The 27,927-nt window shown below is 50.2% G+C and overlaps 1 protein-coding gene across 1 annotated transcript; it reads right to left on the reverse strand.

Moving 5' to 3' along the window:
* Window positions 1-66: 66 nt before the first annotated feature.
* EIF3D (eukaryotic translation initiation factor 3 subunit D) lies at window positions 67-13,837 on the reverse strand. Its single transcript, XM_028115472.2, has 15 exons — window positions 13,732-13,837; window positions 11,242-11,374; window positions 10,898-10,943; window positions 9,693-9,829; window positions 9,101-9,186; window positions 8,449-8,521; window positions 7,403-7,515; window positions 6,555-6,687; window positions 5,880-6,027; window positions 4,978-5,108; window positions 4,185-4,270; window positions 3,975-4,104; window positions 1,154-1,296; window positions 699-982; window positions 67-215 (listed from the first exon to the last, which is right to left on the reverse strand). The coding sequence occupies exons 2-15, from the start codon at window positions 11,362-11,364 to the stop codon at window positions 202-204; spliced, it is 1,647 nt and encodes a 548-aa protein (XP_027971273.1). The 5' UTR covers window positions 11,365-11,374; window positions 13,732-13,837; the 3' UTR covers window positions 67-201.
* Between the last annotated feature and the right edge of the window lie 14,090 nt (window positions 13,838-27,927).

Below are 27,927 nucleotides of genomic sequence, written 5' to 3' on the forward strand. Positions count from 1 at the left end.
TCCCTCACCCAAGAGCTACTGGGGGAAGGAAGAGGGGCTGCCAATCAACGTAAGCACACGATGAAGGAAAGAGACTAAATAGTTATACTTTATTCCACTGTCAAACTTCAGACAGCAAGAATCTGGCAAGCATGCCACTGAGCATCCAAAGACCTTCTAGGCTCAGTGGAATCAAACTCCAGCTTCACATCACCGTCTGGTTTAAGTTTCTTCCTCTGAAAGACACAAAACGTTAGAGAAAGGAGCCACGTCACACTGGTGAAGTGCTTGTGATTTTCACCAGCTCCCCTCGGAAGGTAAGCCTTTCGGGTCGTCATGGGGCTGACAGGGGCTGACCGGAATTCCCTTCAGTCACCAGCTGGTGGTGAATGAAGCAGCAAAGAGGCAGTGTGCGGCCCATGTAACTAGCCCAGAGTATCTTTTCTCCTTCAGACCACGGGCTAGCCATTCTGCTGCCTTTCCCTCCATGCTTCTTCCTCACCCTAGCCTCTAAAAGGTCCGTCTCCCCCCTGGGCCCCTCATATGATTTCAAGGTGCTTGAAGCAGCTCCTGGCTCCAGAGTGAAGGCTGCTCCAAAGTCTAGTCTCAGAGAACTCTCAGGAAGTTCCACACCAGGGCTCCGGAGAGAAGGGTGGCTACAGCGCTTGGTCCCTAGCCTACAGCTAAGTCTAGACTTCAGGAAGAGGCCTGCTACACACCTTCCTCTTCCTCCTCCTCTTCCTCCTCCTCCTCATCGTCCTCATCAGAGCTGAACGTGCCGTCGGGCAGGCTGTAGACGCGGATGACCTGCTTGTTGGGGTCCTTGAGGATGAGGTACTTGCCCTCCTCCAGCTTCATGCAGATGTCGATGACACAGCGCAGGATGCCCCAGGCGTTCTCCACGCTCAGGTTGATCTGGCTGGCAAACTCATTGGGCTTGAACTGCTGGGTGCCCAGGATGACGTGGCGCGAGGAGTCTTTCACGTGGTACCGGGACACGTAACTAGCGGGGGGGGGAGGGGGGGCGTTTAAGGTGGGGGTGGGCCCGCACAGAGGCACAGCAACACCTGGTGCCAAGGAGCAGTTCTTCCCAAGGGAGAGGGGAGAGGCGAGCCCAGCCCGCAGACCCCTCCTTGCAGCAGATGAATTCAGGACCTCCGGACCCGAATCTCACCCAAGTTTGAGATACTCCGATCCGGCCAGCAAAGCGCAGCACGTCCATCGGGCCAACTTGTAGCTGTTGTTCTTCAGCTCAGTGGCAATGACAGCCCCTCGCTGAGAGTCCAGCTTCTGACGCCAGTCAACGCCGTTGCAGTGCTGCGGGAGGCAAGCCGGGCCCAGGAGTGAATGGGGGCCCCTACTGCCTGAGGCCTGGGACCTCCTCCAGCAGAGAAGGCACTCCTTTGTGGGCTTGGTTCGGAAGAGGGGGGAGTCCGCAGGTAAATCACAGGCAAGGCTGTCACCAGGAAGGCGGCAAAGACACGGCCCCCTCCGCGCAGTGGGCACCCAGCCAACTGTAACTCCTCTAGTCTAGACCGGGACCCACGCGTGCCCAGTGACACAAGTGCCACATGAATGGCAGGGGCAAGCATTGACTGTGTGCTGTGTGGGAAGGGAGGGCTCCCTGGAGGCAATGCAATGGCTCACCCAGGGAGGGGCACTGACGGAGGCTGGCGGTGGTGTGCCGAGAGAGGCACAGAGGGAAAAGACAGGCCACAGGCTGGGGCAGCCTTGGGTGGGGGTGGAGACCGCAGAGGGGAGGCCAAGGCCTGACCTTGCGTATATACACGTGCAAACAAAGAGATCGTCTTCTCCCACCGCCTCGTGCATGGACGTGGGAACTTGGGACCCAGAGTAAAGTGACTGGTTGAAGGTGACGTAGCAGAGAGTCTCAGATTATCTTGGTTCATGGCAACCAGAGGCCAAAAAAACCCCCACCAGAGTTCCTTAAGTGGTTCGGCCCAAACCATTCAGGGGTAGTGTTTTGACAGATACGATTCCCTCAAAACCACTCTTGCGAGTCTGCCGTGGCGCGCCAAGAGCCTCTCCACACAGCTGTGCTGCACGACGGGAGCAGTGTGTGGGACAGTTAGTTGGCAGAGACCAAGCAAGTGGAGGGTGGGGTGGAGGACGGTGCCAAGGTCAGTTAGGGGACCGGTAAATGCACAGTAAGAGGCATGATCAGCAGCGTCCTCCACTGGGGTGATGACAGCAGAATCGAGGGAGGAGATGGCCCACACCCACCTGCACAACAGAAGAGTATGGGGGGGGGACACGGGGCAGGGGGCGGGGTGGGGTGAGAGAGAGGAGGTGTTTGAGGCTGAGCCTAAGGGAGGAGAGAGACAGCTGACACATAGGAGGGAAAAGGGAATTCAGTAGAAAAACAATGGGATGGGAGTCCAAGCAGCTCTGAGGAATCACTGTTAAGAGTTCAAGGTTGAGGCCTGCAGTAAGCACAATTCTAAGATGACCCCTGACGGCTCTTACCCTCCTGTGGGTGGAACCCATGCCAGTGAGGAAAGGTCACACCCGTGGTTTCGCACCTTCTATGTCAAAGACATTCTGCATATGTAATTAAGGTCCCTTAACACAGGGAGACCATCTGCGTGGGCCTTACCTAACCATGAGTCTCTTACATCTGGGTGTAAACCAGACATAGAGAAGTGAGAGATTGGAAGCACGAGAAGAATCTGCTGTGCCGTTGCGGATTTGAAGATGGAGGGGACCCTCGGGCAAGAGATGTGGGGGACCTCGAGGAACCGAGAAGCCCCAGCTGACAGCTGGCATGAGAACGGGGGCACTCAGCCCCACGATGGCAAGGAACTCTGAAACTCTGCTAACTCGAATGAGCCTGGAAGTTTCTTCCAGAACCTTCAGATTCATTTTAAGCCTTTAATTTGCTACGGAGCAAAAGAAAATGAATACAGAATTAACTGTGGTAGAAAGAGCCATGCAGGGGACTGACTTGAAAGAAGGCTCCAGTGGAGCTCAAAAACGAGGGGAGCCAGCAGAGAACACAAGTGAAGGGAGCAAAGAGAAACGTGCGAGACCAGAGTCAGGTAGCAGCACAGAGGGCAAAGCCACACTGCAGCCATGGGAGGCCCAGTGGAAAGTCTGAGAAGAGCCACTGGCCCCAGAGCTGAGTTGGCAGCAAGGCCTCTGGTGTGCTCCTTCATCGGGTGACAGAGGCTAAGGACGCCTGGGGAGTGGGAACCCGCTGCGGTAAATGCTCTCCCCGAGGCTCTAATGAAGGCAGAGCAAAACAGCCCACAGACTCCATCTCACTAGATACCGTTCCATGTGCGCCTGAGCTGTCCTTCCCACGGAGGACCCTTTATTCACTGCAGCAGCGCCCGGGAGCACTGCCCCCTGCAGCCGAGTCAGGCACAGAAGCCCGGGGCAGCTTCAGAGAGGGGAGCAGCCCAACAAGCAAGGAGCATCAGCATCAGAGGAAAGATGAAGGAAGCCCATTTCTTTCAAGAGGCCTCCTGAAGAGCCAAATCTTCACTGATCTCGGAGTTCAAGAAGGGAAGGAGTTGGAAGAAGAAATCAGAAGGTTGGAGAGAAAGTAGTGGCTGCTGTAAGCGAAAGAACAGATCAAAAAAAAAAAAAGAGCTCCAGGGCTTACAGGACACCTGCCAACCCAGACAATGAGAGATCAAAACCAGACACCGGCAGAGAGCTGAAACCCACGGGAGGGCAGAGGGGAACAGAGGGAGAAAGTCCTGTGAGAAGGTAGTTACTTCCGGTTCCTGCGTGCGAAAGCGGCAGAAAAGTTCTTAGGCCTTAAGCACGTTCTACACACGCGATCTCTTTCTCAGTGAAGAAAGAAGGGGAGGAGAAACTCAGAGGACAAAATAAATAAATAAATAAATAAATAAAATCTCGGCAGCTGTGTAAGTGATGAATGGGGACTGAGACCGAGGCTCACCCAGGCTGGCCAGGGACAGCACGGCCCACAGGAACCACGGACAGGGTGACCAAGCATGCCTCACCCTGGAATCCCACTCGTTGAGCGTCTTGATGTTGATGAAGGACACTTCCCCATTGGCTCCGGTCATGACGCCGTCGTGCTCACAACGGACAATAAGGTCAATGTCGTCTCCAAGCTTCCACCTGCGGTACCTGCAGTGAACACGAAGCTTGTTTGGTCCCCGGAGACCCTGGCTTTCAGGGAGGCCGCCCCATCCAGGTGGCTGACATACCGGTAGGCGACAGAGGCGACTTCGTTCTTGTCCATGTCATCCTCCACAAACGGGTTTGGGTTGGGGAAGTTGTACCTTTCCTTTCCCTGCCAACAGACAGAGGCGCCATGAGACAGCGAGCACTTTCGGCTGAGCCCATCGGCCAGGCCCTGCATTCAGCTTAGTTTACAGCCCTGGCCGGCTCCCTGCAGCCCTCGGGGGTGGGGGGAGGCTCTTTACCGTTCCTGACCTCGAGCACGAACCCCGACAGATCCCGAGTGCTTGCATGTGCCACCGGTGTGCTTCATGTGTCTGGATTAGCAGCCACGCCCCCCCCCCCCCCCCGGTTTCATTTTCCTAGACTACATGCCGCCACTTGTTACAACATACGTTTATTTACTTCACTGTCTTTCCTCCTCCATTCGAATGAAGCCTCCTAGAGCAGAAACTCTGAATGAATTCAGGACCTCCGAAACTTTGCTCACTGCTAGGTCTCCAGCACCTGAACAGTATTATTTGTATGTACGAAACAGCGTATTTATCAAAGAGCTGAAGGAATCCCTACAACCTGTCTGGCCGAGATGAGTGTTCTTAGTACTCTAACCTCACGGAGAAGAAACGTACCGCACACCACAGAGCTCTGAAGGGGGGGTTCTAGGGTTCAGTCAGGCAGCCTGACCTCAAGGCCCTAGCGTGGAGCTCCTCTCTGACAGCCCTGCTTAGTGCCACAACCCCAGAGCCCACCACAGAGCAAATGTTCCATAAACAGAGGTTGACAAAACAAACTGGTGCCCAGAGGCTCTCACCGCCTCACCATTCTCAAGCACTGCTGGGAGAAGTTGTGGTTGATGTAGGTCGCTTCCATGGCCAAGTTGCGGGGCGAATTGAAGGAATTGCCTTCATCTTGCGGGGGCTCATTGGCGGTCTCACTCACTGTCAGGAGGTCTGCAAAAGCAGTGGCATGGTCACCCACCCACGAAACCAAGCCATCGACAATGTGCCTGGCACTGTAGGGAGGGGCACAGGCCCATCCTTCAAAGAACCACCGTCTGCCAAGCCGGCTCTCCCAAGTGTGGGGCGCAGAGGGGAGGAAGCGGGGAGTGCTGCTGGGTAACTTCAGATCCTCTCTAATGTTAAATTCAAGCACATCGTAAGAAACTGATCCCCTTTCAATCTTTTTTTGGATTCCTCAAGAGAATGCCTGATTTTGTTAGCGATTCAACAAAGAAAAGGCCCTAAGCTTCAAATATGGAATTTTATCATTCGATCTCACTGCTATTATGTTTTAGTGACCTGGTTTCCCTTGATGGCATGTGTATACATGTTTGTGTGTATCAAACACGTGTGCAAACGTAGTTTTCCCTTTATAAATACACTTTAGTAAAGAAAAAAAGACATTAATTTAAAGAAAAACGTGAAGTAAACGTCAAAGGTGGTAGGGCGCATTGGCAGAAATCAGGAAAGCGCCATTCAAAGGAGTAACATTTGGGAGCACAGTACTGGGGCCCCGGGAGAACTCAGGAAGCCTTGAGGAGGTACTGCAGCAACAGGCCTTCCCTTCTCCAGGTCCCTGAGCAGGCTGGGAGGGTGCAGCCATGGCTATCAATGCCTGCGGGGGAGACAGACCGTTTACTGCCTATTCTCTAGAACCAGGGACTCACTCTGAACCAACACAACACCCGACACCTTGGTGCTGCTCCCAGACAGGCTTCTTACCAAAGTCAGAGTTGTCCCTCTTGTCAAAGAAGAGCTTGGACCCGACTCTCTGCACAACGATGTCCCAGGAATACACAGAGCGGGTGCAGCTCATCAGTGTGGCCAGAATGGCATCAGTTGCAAACACATTCCCCTGAGTTTTTGCCAGCTGCGAAGAGGACAGAGAGAGAAAGACACGAGGATATGCTTAGCTCTAACTGCCCATCTGCACGGAGGGCTCCTCCGCAGGGAGCTTTCATGCCCTCCTGAACGCGCGCCTCTAGCTGTCTGAAGGTGAGTCCGTAGGCTTCCGCTGGCCAGCACTGCCCCGGCACACGAGGGGCGGCAGCTCTCCGACCACTCGCTACATTCCAGGATGGCACCTTGTGATGCTCTCGTCCTCACCCCAGTGGCTGTGGTAAGCACATTTACCCACCGCACAGGGGAGGAGAGAAGGCCTCAGTAGGTGGCGCCAGGAAGCATGGCAGAGATGGGACTCGAGTCCAGCTCCGTTCAACACCAGCATTACGGTGGAGCCAGCGAGGTGCCTGTATTCCCACCGAATCCTGACCTGTTCGGGAGCATCTTATCTAAAAAGGGGCTTCTGAGGTCCACATGATTCACGTATATGCCCGCGTGCTGTTCCTTCTGCGGACTCGGCCATAGAAACTGGCAGCACTCCTCACAGGGGCCCACCTTTCGGATGACAGGGTCGTCTGTGGTGGTGACGGTGTGGAAGATGCGCTTGATGCTCCGCAGCGGCTTCTCGCTCCTCGTGGTGATGCGGTCGAAGGCTTTATCATAGTACTCCAGGGCCCCACAACACTCGCTGAGGGAAGAGTGGGGCAGACACGCAAAGGAAACGGGAAGATCAGTTTTTTTTTTTTAAAAAAGAAGCCATGGAGGGGCACCTGGGTGGCTCAGTCGGCTCATCATCTGACTCTTGATTTCAGCTCAGGTCATACTCTCAGGGTGGTGAGATCAGGCCCCACATCAGGCTCTGCCTTCAGCAGGGAGTCAGAGTCTGCTTGAGATTCTCTCCCTCTCCTTCTGCCCAACCCCTCCCCCAACCCCGCTTATGTGCTTTCTTTCTTTCTGCCTTATAAATAAATCTCAAAAAAAAAAAAAAAAAAAAAAGGAAAAGCCACGGAATCTGAAGTCTTATCTAGAAATCCAACATATAAAAGAAGAGATGGTTTCCCCGACGAGAACAGGAGAGACAAGCTCTCAGAGTTCACTCAGGTCCCTGTCACTAAGCGTGAACACAACCGACTCAAACTCCCCATTTTAATGACAGGGAGACTGGGGCCAAGACAGGGATGCGGGTAGTTACGGAGGCATCCAGGTACGAAGATTTCTGGCCTGGCACTCTGGCCCCCACTGACTTACTTCTGTCTACTACTTGGGGTAAACAGCTCTTTGTAACGTCAGGAAAAGCTTTGCTTCTGATCAACTACGGTCTTTCTCTTTCTGCTGAAAGAGCTACACAACCTGCTCGCCCATACGCGAGCGCGTGCCAGAAGGTAGCCAAAGACGCCACTTACATGTCCTGGGGCTCTGATACTTCCAAGTAGCGCATCTTCATCAACTGAGGAAAGTCCATCTCCTCTTTCACCTCCCAGTCACTACGGACCTCCACTGAAGAGTCTCGGGGTTTCTGCAGTGCAGAATCAGTGGAGGGAAAAGAATTAGAACCAACACGTAACCTAAGCAGAAGACAGATTAACAGTGTGAAGAGGTTTTAGTCAATAAATCTCTCTGGAACATCTACCATGCGCTGGCTGCTTTATAATAAGCATCCCTGACTCTTTGGAGTTTACAATCTAGGAAAGGACTGAAAGAGTCAAAAGGTCAAAAACAACCAGGAATTTTACTCCTAGGTGATATCGGCACCCGGGGCACACCAGCTCTTTCACACATATGTATTTTATAAAGGAGCTCTAGCAGCTTCTTTTATTTCTCACAGGATGTTAGCACAGCAAGCATCGCATCCAGCAAAACCTAACTGCTGCCACCCGAGCCTATCTCCTGCTTACACGCATCTTCCGTTCTCGCGTCCCCACAAGCACCTGCACACAAACGTTGTCAGCAGCATTTTTCCTAACAACAGCAAGTGGAAACCACCCAGACGTCCATGTCCCAGTGAACAGGTAACAAAACCTGGTATATGCATACAACAGATTCGGCAATAAGGAGGTACTGATGCACACAAGGCGGATGAGCCGTGAAAACATGCTCAGTGAAAGGAGCCAGGCACAAAGCCCACATGTTGTAGGAGTCTGCTTATATGAAACGTCTAGAAGAGGCAAATCCAGAGACAAAAGAGACTGGTAGTAGCCGAGGGCTGGGGAGAGAGAACAAGGGCTGACTGATGAAGGGCATGGGGTTCTTTTCAGAAGGAGGAGAATGTTCTGGAACTGGCTGTGGTAACGCGGGCCCGTATCCGTGAATGTACCAAGAACCACTGAACTGTACACTTTAAATAGGTGGGTTGTATGGTTTGTGAATTTTATTTCAATAAAGCGCTTATAAAACCAAATAAACAAACAACACTGAATTTCTAGATAGAAGTCTGGTGTGGATACACTACCTGTGACTTTTGGTCCCACTTCTGCCTCACTCCGAATTGTTTCTGAAACTTTTTCTGCAGTCGTATGCGCTCTCTAGAAAGACAAGAAGATTGTGCTTTTGGCACAGATCCTTAAGTCCATGGCTTTTGGAAAGGTAGAAGCTGCCATCCTCTTCTGCTAAACCGCAACATCACCACTGACTTCTCAGAACTAAGAAAACAGGGGCTTTGTGAAAAAGAGCAGACCAAGAGTGCATACTCAGGTGCTTCAAGAGGCACACTGCCCCCCAACACCGACCAGGTGGGTTTCACTCCCCCTCTGGAGAGGTCAGTGGCAGCCCCAGCCTGGGCAGGGCGGCTGCTGCCTGACCCAGCTCCCAGGGCCCCCTGGGAAGGAGGCCCCGGCAGAACCGAGCAGAGGGAAGCCCCAGGGCTCTTCTTATCTGCCCTTGTTTCCTGCCAGTGCACGGCCACTGCCAAGTACCTTGCGATCTGCCAGTGGTGGCCCTCAGAGAATGACGGCAGGCTCAAATAGTGGCTTCACTGCCATCTGGAAGGCTTTTGTTTTTGTTTGTAATGCTGGGGAAGACAACCATCCTCCTGCTCTGGCCCAGTGATTTCAGAGTACGCTCAGTCCTGGAAAAGTAACTCGTTCCAGGACAGGAGACCTCACCTCTCTTTCTGCTTGGCACTCTTAGGCAGGGTCTGCAGGTTGAATTGCAACATGTTCCGTCGATCTTTGTCTCTGCGGAGGTTCCGCTGGGAATTAAGAAAAACACCCATGTTAAAATCCTGGGGATCTGACGAACAACAGGCAGAGCTTCATGGGAGGTCTTTACTTGGAATTCGCGTAGACATACATTCACACATTTTTTTATTGAAGCAGGTTTACGGGCTCTTATTAGAGGTGCAGTTTGCCTCTTTATGTAGAATAAGGTGCAGCCTGACCGGACCATCTACTTAATAAAGCCTGCACACAGCAATCAAATGAGGCAACAGGCACCTTTTTACCTGACGCAAACACCCCCTCTGAGTGGCACAGAGACATGACGTCCTAGCCTACCACAAAAACCTGAACTATTTAAACCCATCTCTGGACCCAGTAAAGTTTACTTTAGCATGGTGTCTCACTGGTCAGCTACTTGGAAGTCACTGGAAGACCTATGAAAATGAACTTTCTTCAGTACACACAAGGTAGCATTTTTAGCAGGTGGCAGCCAATGGTAATGGCCCCAAGATGGTCAGATTGCTGGCTCTTGGCCTACCTGTGCGAATCGCATCCGATTCCGCTGGTAGGCGGTCTTCTGTGTGCGTGCTGTGTCCACCAGCTGGAAACTAGTTTCGTCCTCCTCGTGGAAATAAGCATACTGACTTCCACCTCCGAACTGAGAAGAGTATTTATCTGCAAGCAAAGGCAGTGGGGTGTAACAGCTACTACCTACAGACTTTACACACGTGCTGGTCTAAAGCCCTGCTATTTAAAGGGTATTCTCGGGACCCTTAGCAGAAGCGCACGCTGACGGACTCATCCCAGACCCCTTAAATCAGAATCACCATTTTAAGAAAATCCCCAGGTGATTCATGTGCACATTCAAGTTCGAATGGCTCTGATCTAAAGAACTAAGTCAAGACATCTTGCGTCTGAGGACCTCAAGCCCATTTCACACCCTGCCTTATTCTATAAGAACAGGAGTTAAGATTTACTCTCCCAGAAAGGGCAAACATGGGACACGCATTATGCAAATGCGTAATCATCACCCAAGGCAGACATGTCTAATGGGTTATGATATACTTTACTGCTGGCCTCAGCCTCAGATAATCTTTTTTTTTTTTTTTAAGATTTTATTTATTTGTCAGAGCGAGAGAGCGAGCACAAGCAGGTGGGGTGGCAGGCAGAGGGAGAAGCAGGCTCCCCACTGAGCAAGGAGCCCAATGTGGGACCTGATCCCAGGACCCTGGGATCATGACCTGAGCTGAAGGCAGACGCCTGACTGAGCCACCCAGGCGTCCTGCCTAAGATAATCTTAACTTAGTATTCCAAGGAGTCACTTCTAACAATCTCAACTGGCACAGAAAAAAACCCAACCCATTTACTGTATCAAGATCTTAAAATCTGGGGTCATAAATCTGGAGTCCACTGATTTGGCTTCCCAGGTTCAGTAAATCCCAGGTACTGGAGTGTGCAAAATGGGAATCAACGGATCTATGAAAAGGTTCGTGGCTCCCTAAAAGTGGGAGGGAAAAAAAAATCCCACTGTAACAGATTAAACCAATTTAAAGAACAGTCTAAGTTTTGGGGCCATAAAAAAGAAAAAAACCCCAAACTGTCTACAGTTCAGACCATGCCCCTAAAAACTATGAATTATCATTACTGTTTTGTTCCTGTTCTAGAATGCTTTTGGTGGGAGGTTACTAGAAAAAGTAACAATCCTCCCAAGGCCCTGGTCTGGGCAGTCAGTTGAACACTTACTCGTGTACCTCTTATCTTGGTACGTGGCACCCGTCCAGTCTGCAACCTGTGAGAGCAACAAGAGAAGAAAGGGAACACAGGTCAGACACGTTTCTGCTGACCCAGAAACCCCCATAAGTGAAGACGCAGTCTGGGGAAAACGTAAGAAGGACTGGCTCACAAGGCCTTTGTAAGTGCCCAGCTCTCCTAGGACTAATGGAAGTACCCAGACGTTATAGCTTTCCCCAGCTGGTGTCCCTGTAAGGAACACAGGAGTTACGTTTTTGAGAGAATGAACTTGGAATGAACTAATGGAGGGTAGCAGCCACAGTTTAAAAGATTCACTCTCACCAACAGGCAAGTACCTTTCCTAGCCGATCTCCTTTGCTAAACGGCTGGTAGGGCATATCCCGAAACTGCTCGGGCACCGCACAGGGACCCCAGCCTGAGGGGTTGTCCTGGATCACGGGGGTCATGAACTTTGCCATCTTCTAAAACCTTAAAAACACAAATAATGTGAGTAGCTTCATGAAGAAAGGCCTCCGAGTACAAACAGCCTTCCACTGAGATAAGCTAAGACATAATAACGATAAAATTCAAAAGGCAACACACAAAATGGAACACTCAACTGTTGAGCTCCTACTAACTCAATCTGTTTCCTCGTAGATTATACTGTGAATACTTAAAACTTGGAAGACCACTAACAAAACTGATTTACCGTATTGCACTGATTCTGTGACACCCACTTTTCTCACTATAACGTCTTTGAAATGAGTCTGCCCCTTATGCTTGATTGGCTGTCTGTATTTCTTAGTGCTACATAACATAGTGTGCTTCTTAAACTCAGTGGCATCTCAGGCTTGATAGAATGAAACCTTTTCTTAAGTGTAATAACCATGTTCTAGTTCTCAAAAACACCTTCACCAAGGCATACAATTCATAGCTTCCCCAAGTTTGTCTTTTCATCTGTAAAATGAGTAAGACCCTTATTTAATTCATAGCACAAGATCATTGCAAAAGACTTGGTAGTTACACATATGAAAATGCTTCCATTGTAGGATACCACACAATTACAACTGGGACTTGCAAAAATGCATTTATACGTGGGGTGCTGAGAAAAGAAAGGAGTCCGTAAACATAGTCTGATATTTAACTTTTCTTTCTTGTTCTTCTGATTTTCTGTCATCAATGCAAATCCTTATGCAGAACAAGTGGACACAGAGCCAAGCAAAAAGCCTGTCAGAAAGCTGAGGTTACCATAAACCTTAGGCCATAAAAGTGGCTGTATGTCACATGTTTGATTATAAGTACCAGTTACTGTTCTTAGTGTTTTCCCTGCATAAACTCAGTGATGCCCCCAACAATCCTGAGGTAGCTTCTAGTATCATCCCCACTTTTCAGATCAGAAAACTGAAGCACAGAGAAGCTAAGAAATTGTTCAAATTTGCAACACTAGTTGATGAAAAAATCTGAACCAAAGCAGTCTGGCTGGAATCCATATTCTGTGTGATGCTCAAGCAGATCTTTGCCTGACAGTTCCTATCAAAAACCTATGCACTTATCATCCACCGTAATCCTCAGGTGAGTTCCCAGAGGAAAATTCATTGCACAAATATTTCTGGAGCCTGAAGAGTAATCAAAGCGCACAGGCATAGTGATCGTGGGAAGTTCTTCTCAGTGTCCCATGACAGGGAAGAGATTCAAGCTTCCTACAGAGGTGACACCGGGGTGACAGCAACAGGGAACGCACCTGAGAGCTTCATCCTCCGACTCTAAACTTAAGCTATACTACAGGAAGAGGCCTGAGACAAGGAGTGGCAGCTTCAAGACAACTCTCGTTAAAATGAGTATTTACAGTGTGTCAGACACTGGGCTGAATAAGTTAACAGTACTAACTCCCCCACACCCCCATTTGAGAGATTAAAAATTTGCAACTCGGCCAATTAAGCTGTTGATCTGCCCACCGTTTCAACAGAGTTGATTTCCAGGGTTGTCTGCCTTAAGTCCAGCACTCTTCCCATTATGTGATAGCTCGGCAGGAGCCCGAAAACAAATGGGGTTGTAGACCGTACCTAGTAACCCAGTACCAATATTTCAAAACGTGTAAAAAAAAAAAAAAAAAATCTAGTCGTTCTGCCACAGTTCAAGAAGGAAACAGACCTAAGGCCTGGCATGCACTTCTCCAGCAGGTGGGAGGACGTCCCCTGGCTTCAACATGTGTAAAATAAGAGCAGAATGGAACCAGAAGCAGAAACAGCCTGTCAGTTGCATCAGAATGACAGCTGTACCGGCGACAGGGGCAGGGTGGGGCACTCACAAGGGGCCCTGTGGCTGACGGGGCACGGTGTTGTGTAGATCATCGCGGCCACTACAGATCGGATGCCATCAGTTCCGGAGAGGAGTTTCAGATCAGAGATCAAACCTGTGCCACCACAGCCCTCCATTTCACAGAAAAGGGAAGAAAACCTTTGGACTGTGAACTCCTCAGGGCAGGGTCGAACACTGCTCAGTTTGGAATCCCCCAATACCTCCTTCACAGAAACTCTGGGAGCTTCTGGCCACTTGGAAGACCCTGAGACCCAACTGGGTTACGAGATACTATCAAAGTCGCTCAGCCCGTGGCCAAAAAGCGGAGTCTAAGGCCAGGGGACCTCACCCACAAGGCTGTGCCCTGCAGCCCTAAGAGTATGCGGCCTGGGGTCCCAGAAGGCGGATTCCTGCCCCGCCCAGCGGGGACGGCCGGAGACGTACGGGAGGTCCCGTACGGGAGGTCTCTTCCGGGAGGGCTCCGAAGGCCGAGCCCAGCCCAAGCCGGTTCCAGAGATCCACCGAACCCTACGGAACATTCCACTCACCTGTAAAGGCCTCTGCCGGGCCCGGATGGCGAGAGATGCTCCGGGCCGGAGACCGCGCACCTGGCTGCCCTCCGAGGAAGAGGGAAAGAGAAGGAAAGATGCGCGCGCACCGGCCGGCGCCGTAAACACAATCGGCGCTGTCGTAAACTGCCCTCTAGCTTCCTCCGGAATCAACGGCAGAACGCACGAGTCGTAAAGCGACGGCACACCCGGAAGTTCGTCACCGATGTTTGCGAGACGTCTTCGCGGTCTCCAAGGAGCCAAAACGCCGGAGGTGTGTTACAGTTACGTCACGGGCGCATCCGGCGACGCCCCCAGAGGGCGTCCCGAATTTTTGAAACGTGGCGGGGGTGCACTGGAAGCTGGAGGCGGGGAGTGGTGATGGTCTGTGTCCCGTAGCGCTTCACGGAAGCTTCGGCCACTCTGTATCGCAGAGTGACCGCCTTCTCTGGCCAATCGTGTGGCTCGGGTCTCAGAGCTGGGGGCAGGTTGACGGTCCGGGGCCGAGTTTACGGTTACCATTCCTCCCTCCTGGCCCCCCTCCACCCCCCGCCCCCGCCCCCGCCCCTTCTTTTAGTTTCGGAAACTGAGGCCCGGAGGGCTAAGGTATCGTAAGTAGCTCCGATCGCGAGTGTAGGGAGTAGCTGCCAGGATTCCAACCACACTTACACGGTTCTCAAGCTTTGTCGTACGACGAAGATTTCTGGAGCGCTAATGTGTAGAATGGAGACTCCGGGTCTCACTTCCATTGACTGTTACTCAGCTACGTCTAAGCTGGAGGCCTGGAATCTGCGTGTTAGCGATTGTGATTCTGAAGTGGCGACTCGGGAACCACTTTGCTACAAAGGACAACGGTGCTGTCCTTTCTGCAACTGTTGGCCTCTGGAATTTGTCCTGGAATCATATTCGGGGATTTCAAAACATAGAAACAGAATCTGAGGATGTGTTTTTATTCAGACTGCAGATTCTTTTCTATCTGGTCTGCTAGGATTCCTTATCAGTCTCCCCGCGTGACTCCTTTATTGGAAAATAAATCTGTTAGATCTGATATCTGCTCAGCTCTGCCACTTGCTAGCTGTGTAAGCTTCACATCTCTGGGCCTTAGTTTCCTTGTCTGTAAATTGGAGATGATAATAATTGAGCACTATGAAGGTAAAAATAAATTCATGTGAAAATAGTAATTCCACTTACCAGTTGTGTGAACTTGGACAGGTTATTTGATTTCTCTTCAAGCTGCTTACTTATCTGTGACATGAAAATATTAATGGGGGGCCGCCCTAGGGGGTAGGGGGTGGTTCAGCGGTTAGGCGTCTGCCTTCGGCTCAGGTCATGATCTCGGGGTCCTGGGATGGAGCCTTCTGGGCTCCCTGCTCAGTGGGGAATCTGCTCACTCTCCCTCTGTAGCTCCACCTGCTTGTGCTCTCTCTGTCAAATTCATAAATAAAATCTTTATTTAGAAAAAAAATGTTAATAGGTGCATTTGTTTCCATAAATTTTCTCCCAACCTGCTCATGTTCCCAGTTTTCCTAATTTTTGCTGATGGCACCCAGTTAATGGTGCTCAGTGCAAAGCCTTGTAGTTAATCATCGATACTTCCCTTTCCCTTTCCCACATTTCCACATTCAATCCTTTACCCAGTGTTCCTTGCTCTACTCTCAAAATATGCCTTTTTTAAAAAAAATATTTATCAGAGAGCGAGAGAGAGCCAAGCAGGGGGAGCAGCAGGCAGAGCAAGAAGCAGATTCCATGAAGAGCACAGAGCCCGATGGGACTCGATCCCAGGACTCTGGGATCATGACCTGAGCCGAAGGCAGGCGCTTAACCAACTGAGCCACCCAGGCATCCCAACTTTCAAAATACACCTTGAATGCTACCACTTTCCTCCACCATATCCAGCCTCCTGCTTGGACTCCCAGTGTCCACTCTTGCTTCTCTAGGGTTCCTTCTCCACTGGTACCCAAAGCAATCTGTTCACAGTCTTCTAGCAGCTTCCTATTATGTGCGTAGAGTGAAACATGAATGTCTTCCTGTGGCCTGTCTGGTCCCTAACTACCTTTCAACTTTATATCCTGGCTTTTCTTTTTTTTAAATTTGTTTAGAGAGGGAGAGTGAGCAGGGGTGGGGGCAGAGGGAGAGAGACTCTCAAGCAGACTCCCCACTGAGTGTGGAGCCCCACACACGGGGCTCGATCTCACGACCATGAGATCACAACCTGAGCTGAAATCAAGAGTCAGATGCTTAACCATCTACACAACCCCGGCACCCCTGTATCCTGCCTTTCTCTACTCGCTCTGCTGTAGCTACCATGATCTTTTTTCTAAGCCTCAAGTACATCAACTTCATATCTAGCTCAGCAGGGCCTCTGCACTTGCTGTGACTTCTGCGTGGAACACTCTTTACCGGATTTAACCATGGCTGGCTTGGTCTCATCATTTGCACCTCTGTTCTAAGAGTTATCTCCTCCATGAAATCTCTGACCACCTTTCCTAAAGACGCTGCTACTCCCTGCAACCCTCCTCGCCCCCTTGCCCTGCTTCGTATTCTTCATAGTTCTCATCATGCTCTGAAATATTTTTCTGCTTCCTTGTTTAGGTTCTGTCTCTGCCTCTAGAGTATAAACTCCCTAAGAGTAGAGGCTTTGTCTGTCTCACCTAGAGGGGTGCCAGTAATACATATTTATTGAATTGTTGAATGAAGGCATAGGGGTTTTAAGAGAATTGAATGAGAAAATAAATTTAGCACATTACCCTGGGCACATAAATGAGCACTCGATTAACGTTAGTGTAATTAAGATCAATATTAACTGTAGCGTGTTCCAAAATGTAAGGGGAAATGTATTTTTGCTCAATTGCTTAGATCATGTCTTTTTTTCTTTTCTTCTTCTTCTTCTTCTTCTTCTTTTTTTTTTTTTTTGCTGTGGGTTCACAGGCCATCTGCTGCTGTCTCTCCCTTGTGTCAGAGTTTAATCATCTTTCCCATATTTTGGCCCAGACATCTCCCCAGATGGAGAAGGATTTGGAGTGTCCTGTCTCATTCTCAGTAGTGAGTCTCTGGCCTTGGGTGGGAGCTCTTGCTTTTGTTCCTCCTCTCAACTGACACCCCTGCTGCTTCTCTCTCTGTCTATCCCCCTGTCTCCATGCAGCTGGGATGACCCTCCTTTACATTAAATCAGAGTGCGCCCGATCTCCCGTCTTCCCACCTCAGAACAGTTTAGCAGCTCTCCTCCAGCCTGGGAATAAAATCCTGCACTCTGTTCTGTGGCCTGCAAATTTCAAAATGGCAGCTTCTCACTGGCAGGATTCTCTTTCTGGGTCCTACCCAGGTTCATTACTGCCCGGAGACCTCTTTACCTGCGGTCCTCTGGTGCCCCGAATGCATTTCCTCTAGATCTTCACGCACTCGTATTTTCATCAAACAAACATTTCCTGACCACCCCTCTGAGGAGCCTCACACCCTTTACTTTCTCCCCACCAGGGGCCTGGCACTCCTCCGGGGATTTACATGAAGTCATTTAATTCTCACCACAGCTGTGTGAGGTCGAGCCTACTAGTCTTCCCATTTTCCAGATGGAGATATGGAGGAGTGCTCTAGGCTGAACAGTGCAGAGAAGCTGGGGTCTCGAACTCAGGATGCCACCCAGCTCCTGCTTCTTTTGCTTCTCTGTTGATGTTTTACTGGATGACTAACATTTGTCTTGTAAAAAATTATTTGTTTGGTTTTTTATCTCCTTAGGAGAAATGGAAGCCTCAGGAGAGGTGGGATCTTACATAGCTTGTCCACTGTAGGATTGCCGGCACCTAGAATTAGCACACAGTTGGTGCTTGGAAAATGTCTGTTGGGCGTGTGAGGATCTCTGCGGACAGGTCCTTTCTTCTGTGTGTCTGCAGTACTTGGTGGAGCCCTCTGTTGCTGTGTCTGTCTCTGGTACCAGTGTCCCCCACCTCTGGTACTCCAGACCCCGCGTTCCTCTACCATGTGGCTGCATTGTTTCATGAGGAGACCTCATGGCCCTGCACAGGACCTGGCACACAGAGCGTGCCCAGGAAATGCTTAATGAATCCAGGACCCCTGGATCCTGCTTTCAGAGGCTGTAAAATAAAAACTTTAACATTGTTGCCAGAAAAATGCAGGTTTGAGGGCAGATCCCCATTTCTCCAAAGATTTCACACTGTCTTCCCACTTTGGAGAGGCACAAACACTGCCTTTGGGTGATTGAGTGACGAATTTTTTCATTATTACCAATAATGGCTAATAGTAGCATCGCAATTTAGAAGTGACAAGGTCCCTAATTTCTTTTTCTTTTTTTTTTTTAAAGATTTTATTTATTTATTTGAGAGAGAGAGAATGGGAGATAGAGAGCATGAGAGGGAAGAGGGTCAAAGGGAGAAGCAGACTCCCTGCTCAGCAGGGAGCCTGATGTGGGACTCGATCCCGGGACTCCAGGATCATGACCTGGGCCGAAGGCAGTCGCTTAACCAACTGAGCCACCCAGGTGCCCGACAAGGTCCCTAATTTCATCTGAAGCTCATGGCAATCATATTTTAATACAAATTTTACAGTTGGTAGAATGAGGCTCAGAGAGGTACAGTCTCTAACACGAGGTCACACAGCCAGTGAGAGGCAAAGCTGGGATTTTATTTCCTCATTCCACAGACACATTGTGGAGCACCTTCCATGTGCCTGGTATAGGCTAGGTGTAGGATGCAGCAGGGAGCAGAGTGGGTGAAGGTCTTGCCCTCAAGGAGGGTACTTTTTTTTTTAAGATTTTATTTATTTATTTGACAGAAACACAGCAAGAGAGGGAACACAAGCAGGGGGAGTGGGAGAGGGAGAAGCAGGCCTCCCGCAGAGCAGGGAGCCCGATGCGGGGCTCGATCCCAGGACCCTGGGATCACGACCCGAGCCGAAGGCAGACGCTTAACGACTGAGCCACTCAGGTGCCCCAAGGAGGGTACTTTTAAGTGGGGGGAAGGTAGACACTGGGCAGCGTATAGAGATGTGACAAGGAGGTAACGATGCTGCACCAGGGCTCTGTGTTAGAGAATGGTCTGGGTGCCACACTTATAAGGGCAGAGTTTAAGGAGGCCCATCTGGGGAGGTGACATTTGAGCAGAGCCTGGAGGTTAAGAGGGAGCGAGCAGGGAAGAGCCTGGGAGCCGCTTACATCTGCTTGGATGTGTCCAGTGCTGGGGAGCTCATTCTCTGATGCCACTCTACCCTCTTTGGACTTCTTTTTGGTAAACATGTCTGGTTCCTTTGTCTATTTCTTGGTGTCACCTCAAGTGCCACTTGGGCCTCATTTGCCCACGCCTTCTACTTTGTCAGAATTCTAACAAAATGGCCACTTCTGGAATTACTCTTCTCCCCTCCTCTGGGGTCTCTGATTCTTACTTGGTTTTTCCCCTCCTTTTTGGGGACTTCTTAACTTCCTTCTCTATACTCCCCCCCCCCCCACATGAACACATTCTTTCCCCTCTAACCTCTCTGGCAACATCCAGGCACCATCATCTTCGTGGAGCCTGCTCAGTGCCAGGGCGGATGAGCTCCTTCTCAGCTGCTGGCTTGGGCATCTTCATTGAGCTTAACTGGCCCACATTCTTTCCAGTGCCTGCATTCTGCCATTCCTTCCTCAGGGTCTCCCCAAAAGCTATCATCTCTGCTTGGAAGGCATCTCTGTTCCTTGACGAGTTTTCAGCTCTTGGTCAAATGTCACTTCGTTGGGGACACCTTCCTTCCTGCTCCCTGTGCTTCCCCTTCTGAACGCTTGTGGCAATGGTAATTAAATGATTATGTGTGTACCTATTTGATCTGCGTGTCTCTTCCATCACATGGAGCACCCTGAGAGGGTGGAGATAGGGCTTGTATTCCCAGTTGCTAGAACAGTGCTTGACATAAAGTAGGTGCCCAGTTAGTATTGGTTGACTAAGTCAATGGATTAGAGGATCGAAATTGGTCTGCAATCATTCATTCAGTGGGTATCACTAAGAGCCACCCCTTTGCAGCAGGACCCTGTGTATATAATGATTGATAGTGAGATTCTTGTCTTCAAATAGCTCCCAGTCTAGCCAAGTCAGTGACTGCAAAGCAATTTCTAAACTGAAAAAGGGAAAGCCATACGTGACTGCCAGGCCCTCCATATACATCCCCTCCTGTCATGTCTAGAAATGAGAGGCACCATTATTCCTGTTTTCTGACCAGCCTCTTGTGCTGTTCTGTCCTGGCCTGTCCCTGCCAGATAAGGCAAAGGCATTTTCTAATAGGAACCTCCAATACCTTCAAAAGGGAAGTAGCATTTTTGAGTGCTTACTATATGCCAGACGATGTGTTCGCGCTTTATATCATTAATCATCTCTTTGATTCTTTCTCAGAGTTCTCTGAGACAGGCATCAACCCTCCCATTAATGTGGGTGGGGAGAAGGCTCAGGCCAATTGGGTCCTTGGTCCAGTGAGTAATAGCTGAGCCAGGATTTGAGAGCAGTTTTGTGGATTCAGTATCTTCCATTCCTTACAGGGTGGTGGGGAAGGCCTTTCCTGAGATTTGGAAGGTTCTCTTTCTCACTCCCCTCCTCTGTCTCTTGCCTCTGCTATCTCTAATTTACTCAGACCCTTCCTATCCTGAATATCGGTGGCAGCTCCAGAATTTCCCCACGGGAGGGGCTCAGTGACAGGAATCTGGTGAAAAGGGGAAGCCCTGGGCTTGTCTTGAAGCTGCGTTGCATGGCGATGCCCCATTTTCCCTGAGGCCCATTTACTGGGGGAAGGCACTCTGGAGCTTTTGAGGGGGCTGCTCCTGAAGACATCCCTTGGTAAAACTGCTGAGCATCCAGACAGAACAAAATGGAGAGACAGGGAAGGGACAAGAAAGCAAGCATATTCCTTGAACGCTGCCTACACATGAGGCATCGCGTGTATTTTGATTATTCTAGATTGTAAGGCAAAGAGTTGTCAGGATCTGTGGTGTGCTTGAAAACCTGGCCATATAATTTGCCATCCATTTTGGGGTCCTTTTGGGAGACAAAGGGGTCACTATCAAAAACTATACCAGATGGAGCGCCTGGGTGGCTCAGCTGGTTAAGTGTCTGCCTTTGGCTCAGGTCATGATCCCAGGGTCCTGGGATCATGTCCCGTTCTGGGCTCCCTGCTCCTTGGGGAGCCTGCTTCTCCCTCGCCCTCTATTCCCCCCCCATGTTCTCTCTCTCTCAAATAAATAAAATCTTTTAAAAGACGTGAAAGAAATTATACCAGACAAAAGGTATAAATTGGGATGGTTCCATGCAAACTGGGAGTTTGGTCACCCTAGGCAGGAGGGAAATAAAATTGCCCTCTGTTCTGGTTATCTACTGCTGTGTAACACATCCCTCCAAAATGTGGCAGCTTAAAACAACAATAATCCTTTTATCATCTCTGTTGGTTTCTGTGGGTCAGGAATTTGGGAAGGGTTGGCTGGTTCTAGCCTGGGGTCTCCCGGGCTATATTAGTTGGATGTGGGTGGAGCTGGAGTAGTTGGAGGCTGGCTAGACCCTTCTCTTTCTCTCTGTCTCTGTTTGGTCTTGGAGTCTCACCATGGGGGGAGTCCACACAGAGAGCTGGGCTTTCTCACAATGTGGCGGCCTCAGGGCAGTCAGACTACATACATGGGGGCTGAAGATTTCCAGAGCAAGTATTCTGGCTAGGAGGTTGAAAGCTGGGTGGCCTTCTACAACCTAGTCTCAGAAGTCCACCCCTTCTGTTGGTTGCCAGCGAGTCACAGGCCTGCCTGTCATAGGCACAAGGTTCTGGAAGAGCATGTGGAGTGAGAGGTGTTGTCATGACCATTTTAGGAGCTTAAAATCTGCCACAGATGTAAACTGGTCTTTTCCTTTTCTCTTTTTTCTTGTCTTGCCTTGCCTTGCCTTGCCTTTCCTTTTCTTTTTGTGAGATTTATTTATTTGTTTTGAGAGAGAGCGCGAGAGCAAGTGCTCAGTGAGGAGGGGCAGAGGGAGAGGGAGAGTCCCAAGCAGGCTTCACACTGAGCGCAGAGCCCTACATGGGGCACGATCCCATGACCCTGAGATCACAGCCCAAGCCGAAACCAAGAGTCAGACCCTCAACCTACTGTACCACCCAGGCACCCCAAACTGGCCTTTTCTAAAAGGCACCAGTTGATTGCCAGCAAATGTGTGACTTAAGAGTTTCTGAGGGAATCTGGCTGGGAGGAGGCCTGGTGTGTGGTCATGGTTTATCAAGGGAAAGCTGCTCAGAAGGAATGGACGAGTGAGTGGAAACACAGAAAGGGAGAGGCACAGAGCCAGGGGCTGGCCTTGTCTGGGGAGCAGGTTCTTGACCACACTGACCAGAGCAGCACCCCCATTTCCTGGGCGAGGCTGTCCCCTCAAGCTGCCTCTGCTGAGAAACGCTTCTTCAGAATAATGCCATTCCTTGTTCTGTCTCCCTCCTACCCAGCGGCCCTGTGAGACCCTGAATCCTCACAGAGCTTTTACTGCAGGGCGGTAGATGCTGGTCAGGCTAACAAAAGTGCCCTGTCCTGCTGACGGTTGTATTTCTCGTGCTCTCCGTTAATAGATGGATCATCTGTTTACATAGCTGCCTCACGACATTGGTTAAAAGGAGTTGTCTCCTACCTTGTGTGCAGATAGACCCCAAACTGTTCCGATAGATTCACCCAGGTCTCCTGGTGGTGATCCATCAGCGTGGCTGGCAACCTGCACCTCCTGTGTGCCTTCCATGAACCTCCACAGGGATTATTGCCCCATTTTCTAGATGAGAAAAGAGAGGCGCAGTGAGGAGATGTGTCTCGCCCAAGGTCAGCCGGTTGGCAGAGGTGCAATTGGAATGGTAATCCAGCTGTGCCTGAAACCAAAGCTGGCCCTCAGACATAACCCCCAAATCCAAAAAAGCTCTGAAAACCAAAAGCTTTCTCATGAGGTTGGGGCAAGCGCTTGTTGGCCAACCTGATGTGAATTGGAGAGGATGTTATTTATAACCTTTGTCTTATTCCACCTAGTATGACTATACGTTTTGTTGCATAAAAATGAAAGGGTTTATAGAATACCCTTAATACCCTTAATATGCCCCAGAGCTCACTGGGCATATTCCATAATATACGGCAGACTCTCCATATGCATTTTTGAATGCAAAGAGCTCTAGGTTAATCAAATACATCGCGTTCCAAGGGTTTCACATGAGGAACTGGGAATGTGCACTGACCCTTCTGTCTCAGTGACGATGCAGAGAGCACTGCCCCATTTTACAGATGAGAAAGACTGAGGGTGGGGACCATGGTGCCCCAGGCTGACTCCAGAGAACCACAGCATTTTATCCTCTGTCGGAGAGAGTGCTGGGAGGAAGGGAAGCCTTTGAGTCACCAGCTCACCCCAGCCTCCGAAGAGCCTTGTTGCCCCAGCAAATTTTTTAAAAATAGAAAACCTGGAGGGATTAAAGCCCCAAAGGACACTTCAAGTCCCCTGGAAGAAAGGGAAGCTTGCTGTATGTTCTGACGGTCTGCATTCAAATTTATTTTTTTATCTCAGCTGGCTGTACACTCACCCATCACAGGATCCGCTCTCAGAATAGAGAGCTACCTGTTGAATCATCCACCCCACTTCCTGCCTCGTGCGGGCATCTCTCCAAGTGCTGAGCCATCCGCTTCTCTGCTGGGGCCTGAGATATATCAGGATTTGCAGCCCTGTTGACAGGAGACAAAATAGACTCCCATTTTCTTTGGAACCATTTAGCTGGTTTTGGGACTGCTTGATTGTTTCAATGGGATGAGCAATAACCAGGCCTCTCCTTGGCTCCTTCTCTCCACCCCATACTGGCCCTTCTGTTGGAAGCTGGGATGTGGGATCCTGGGGACAAAGGCAAACACTGATTTTGGCTCAGGCTGGCTGTTGAGCTAATAGGCGCCCCTCTCTGAACTGCAGGCCCACTTTCTGCAGCACAGATGTTGCTCTCTTTCTCTGTTCCTGCTGCCCGCCCTGGCTCCCAGTGGCCTTAGGACTAGAAATTCAGACTGCCTGAATTTGAACCCAGGTTACCACTAGCTGCATGGCCTTGGGCAGGTCACGCAACCATCTGAGTCTCAGCTTCCTCATCTGTAAAATGGGTGGAATTATAGTAAGTAGGTAGTGAGAATTAAGTCAGATAATAGGTAAAGTGCTTAAAGCAGTGTCTGGTGTGCAATAAACCCTTAATCCACGCCAGTCAGATTAGCATGGGCACCGGGAGCGTGTGGAGGCTTTGACGGGGGCAAGATCTTGCAGCGTTTCGAAAGCAATCGTTGGTCACTTGTGGGGATCCAGGCCCCGAGTTGGGCACTCAGAGTTCAGAGGGAGAGAACCAGTTATGCTCTCAAGTAGCTCGAAGTCTAGTGGGAAAGCGGGTGTGGCTGATTCAGGGGCTGCAATACCTATAAGGTGCTTAATGAAAGATATTTTAAGTCTACATTTAAAAAGCAGATTTCGCATAAACATCCAGATTTTTGGCTTCTCTTATGATCTAGCAACACCAGCTTGGCTTTCGTGCATGATGGTAAGAAGCTGGAGCTGCATAGGTACTGCCGTCCAGGCTGGGAGTGGGGGGGTGTCTCTCTACTTTGCCCCACTCCCCACTCTTCCCTATTGCATCCTACCTGCCCATCTTTATGTTCATGTGTGCCTGCTGCCTGGCCTTTTGGGAATTTGCAGGTAAATTACAATGCAATGCTGTGAGTGCGCTGGGAGTACAACAAGGGGTAATAACTCAGCCGTGGGCAGCCAGGGAAAGCTTCCCAAAGGAGGCCACAGCCCAGCTGCTTCTCTATAATACCTTCGAATGCTGCTGAACACCCTTGTCTTTACGGCTCAAGGATGTGCACAGAGGACACCAAGTCCTCTGAGCTGGCAGGGATCTCTGCCATAAAGCAACCAAGGCTCAGTGGCTCGTGTGATCACACAGCCAGCCGATGGCACACCCAGGCTAGAACCAGGACTGTCCACCAGAAACAGCCGTGGGCCTTGGGAGTCTGCAATTTGTACTCTGGAATCTTGATCCTGTCTCTGCCACTTACCTGCCAGTTACCTGTACCATGGGTAACTCCATTCATCTCCTTAAGCCTCGGTTTCCTTGCCTGTAGAGTAGGGCTAAGGACTCTGACCCCAGGGAAGTATTCTTGGGGACGAGATAATGAGAAAACGGATAGGGGGACACTCATAAGCTCACAAGGACTCTAGACCTGTGAGGGGCATCGTGACTGTTGAGAAATAGCCACCTTCTTCCAACAGATTTGGCACATCTGTTTGGCAGACACCTTGAAGGGGACCTGTCCCCGGCCTGCCTTTGCCATACCCACTCCTTTGCATGTGCGAGCATGCACGGCATTTTTTTCCGGGCATGGACCCGGGAAGGGAATGTTTTGGGATTCTCTGACCTTGACTGAACAGGACCCTGGGTGCAGAGCCCAAGGGGCTCCCCTCTCTCAGGAAGCTCCAAGGTCAAAGGAGATGCTGAGATTGGGATGAGAATGAAGCCAACTTCCCTGGGAAAAAGAGGAGAAACGTCAATAATTACTTTGTTTTCTTCAAGACATCTACCATTGCATATCAGGGGCTACTTTTAATTAATTAACTAATTAACTAATTAATTTGAGAGAGAGCAACCATGAGCTGGGGAGAGGGGCAGAGGGAGAGGGAGAGGAAGAGAATCGCAAGTAGACTTCCCGCTGAGCATGGAGCCTGACACGGGGCTTGACCTCGTGACCCTGAGATCATGACCCGAGCAGAAATCAAGAGCTGGACGCTTAACTGACTGAGCCACTCAGGTGCCCCTATTTATTTTTTTTATCTTTTATTTTTTTAAGTAGGGTCAGTGCCCACTGTGGGGCTTGGACTCATGACCCTGAGACGGGGACTCGCGTGCTCTACTGACTGAACCAGCCAGGCACCCCCAGGCACTATCTTTAAATCCCTGTTCAGTGACTTAAACTATTGAGACAACATGGCATTGTGGCTGACTGCCTCGATCTGGGGGTTCCACTGTCCTGAGTTCGAATATTGTCTTTCCTCCTTATTAGTTGAGTGTGCCTTTGGACACAATTTTAAACTTCTCCAAATCTCAATGCCTTCATCTGCAAAATGGGCTTCTTAAAAGTACCTATTTTGTAGGGCTTTGTGGGAATTAAGTGAAATTATATGGTGAAGGGCTTAGCATAGTGAGTAGCTCAATAAATAGCAGATATTACTGTTATTGGAAATAGTCATAAAAACCACACATCATGTTTGTACAGCATTTGACCATTTATGAACTGGTCATGCTTTTCTTTTACCTTTTGACCTTCACAACTCTTTGAGGTGACCAGTGCAGGGATTATGACCTCATTGCAGAGATGAGAATACTGGAGCCCAGAGAGGGCAGCAGTCTGCTCAAGGTCACACAGCTCGTGAATGGTAGAGCCAGTTCAAATCTTCTTGGATGAAGGATGCTCAGTGTCGTTCACAGGGCCAGGCCAGACCACCTGTGCACGTAGTTTGGGCTGCTCCTTGGCCACTCTGGTTCTTCCAAAGACCCATTTGTGGAGAAATAATCTGGAGTGTTGCTTTAAACCCTTGTTGTACCTATTTGTACTCTGAGACCATACCACCTCTGGGCGGGGCGGGGAAGAAATTTCTCCCCGTGCTGTGGTGTCAGTCTGACTTTTCCTCGCCTCTGTCCTAGAACCACCTCTGTGGGGTTCCCAGTAGCCCCCTCCCAGCCTGGTCCCTTTACCGGAAGGTTCATGTGTTCTGAGTTCCGGCCACAGGGTGGCGCTGCTCCCCAAGCCATGAAAAGTCCAGCCCCTCAACGGGGCTGCATTTCAATGGCTCAAGTATCAATTAAACACCTACTATGTGTAAGTCACCGTGGTCGCTGAGGAGAGGGCTTCAGTTAGTCACTATTGTTCTATTAAGATATATGAACAACAACAACAAACCCAATAATGCTGAAACATAGATTATCTGGTTCCATTTGCTAAATAATCCTGATATATCAGATGAGGAGATTATTTCCACCCGCATCTGAGGAGGAAACTGAGGCTCAGAGAGGTGCCAGGGCTTGTGTAAAGGCACAGAGTAGAGTGACACATGGTGGGCACTCAATGAATCATAGGTGGTAGGTTGAATGGGGTGACCAGGCACGTCCTCCATTGCCAGTATCTGTGAGGACAGGGGCTGCCATGTTTGCTTTTCTGTCCCCACCCTTCCCTGTCCCACTTGCCGAGGGCTTCGGCAGGCATCTGTAGCAGAGAGAGGAGAGGCAGGTGGGCTCCCTCAGGCCACTTGGCCTCCCCGAAGCTGCAGTGCCCAACAGCATGCCAGCTGCAGCTTCCAGGCCAGACCTGGAAGGTTCTCCGGATGCACTCAGGCTGAGAGGTGCAGCGTCTGGGTTGGAGCTTGTGTAGAGACTGCAAAGAGTCTAGATCACTGCTTTCACCATGAGGCATGGGCAGCACGTGAGTGACTCACCATAATTTGGCCCCCGAAGGCTGCCAGGTGGCTGAGTGGTCGGGAATGATTCATTCATTCATTCAACAAACCCTCCCCAAGAGCCCGCTACGTGCTAAACACGGGGGACACAGAGATGAAAAACACAGCCCTTGTCCTCCTGGGACTTTCAGAGCCCTGGGGAAGATGGAGGGCAAATAGTGAACAATACAGCTTGGCAGGTGTTGCTTGGAGGTCTGTTCTAACTTCATGGGGGTGAGTGAGTCTACCAGGGGCTAAGGAGCAAGCTACAAAGAGGACGGAGCCTTTTGCAGGATCTTGAAGGATGAGACAAGTTTGCATGTTAACCAGGCAAAAGGAGCCTGCAGGGGGAGGGAAGGGAGGGTCAGGGACGATGCTGTGTGTACAGAAGCAAAGCGCTGTCAAAGGTCATTGTGCATTTGGGGATGGGGAGGAGGTGCAGCGGGAAAGATAGCAGGGCAGCCACAGAGGGGCCTCGAAAGCCGTCCCGAGGACAGTGAATTGTGTCTCAAAGACGAAATTTCAAGACTGTTCAAGACTTTTCATCGTCATGCCAGGAGCATGCTGAGCTCGAGATCTAGAGTTGAGCTCTGTGGTTCTTGCCATCAAAGAGCTCAGAATGTCCTGGAGAACATGGACAAAGAGAAGACCCTCACTCACCTTTACTGAGCACTGCCGATTTGCCATGCGTGGTGCTAACCGCTTCCCGAGCGTCGGC

The sequence above is a fragment of the Eumetopias jubatus genome, unplaced genomic scaffold (genome assembly GCF_037043125.1).
Source record: "Eumetopias jubatus isolate StellerSeaLion01/CBP00866 unplaced genomic scaffold, mEumJub1_p1.0 scaffold_8, whole genome shotgun sequence".
NCBI lineage: Eukaryota > Metazoa > Chordata > Mammalia > Carnivora > Otariidae > Eumetopias > Eumetopias jubatus.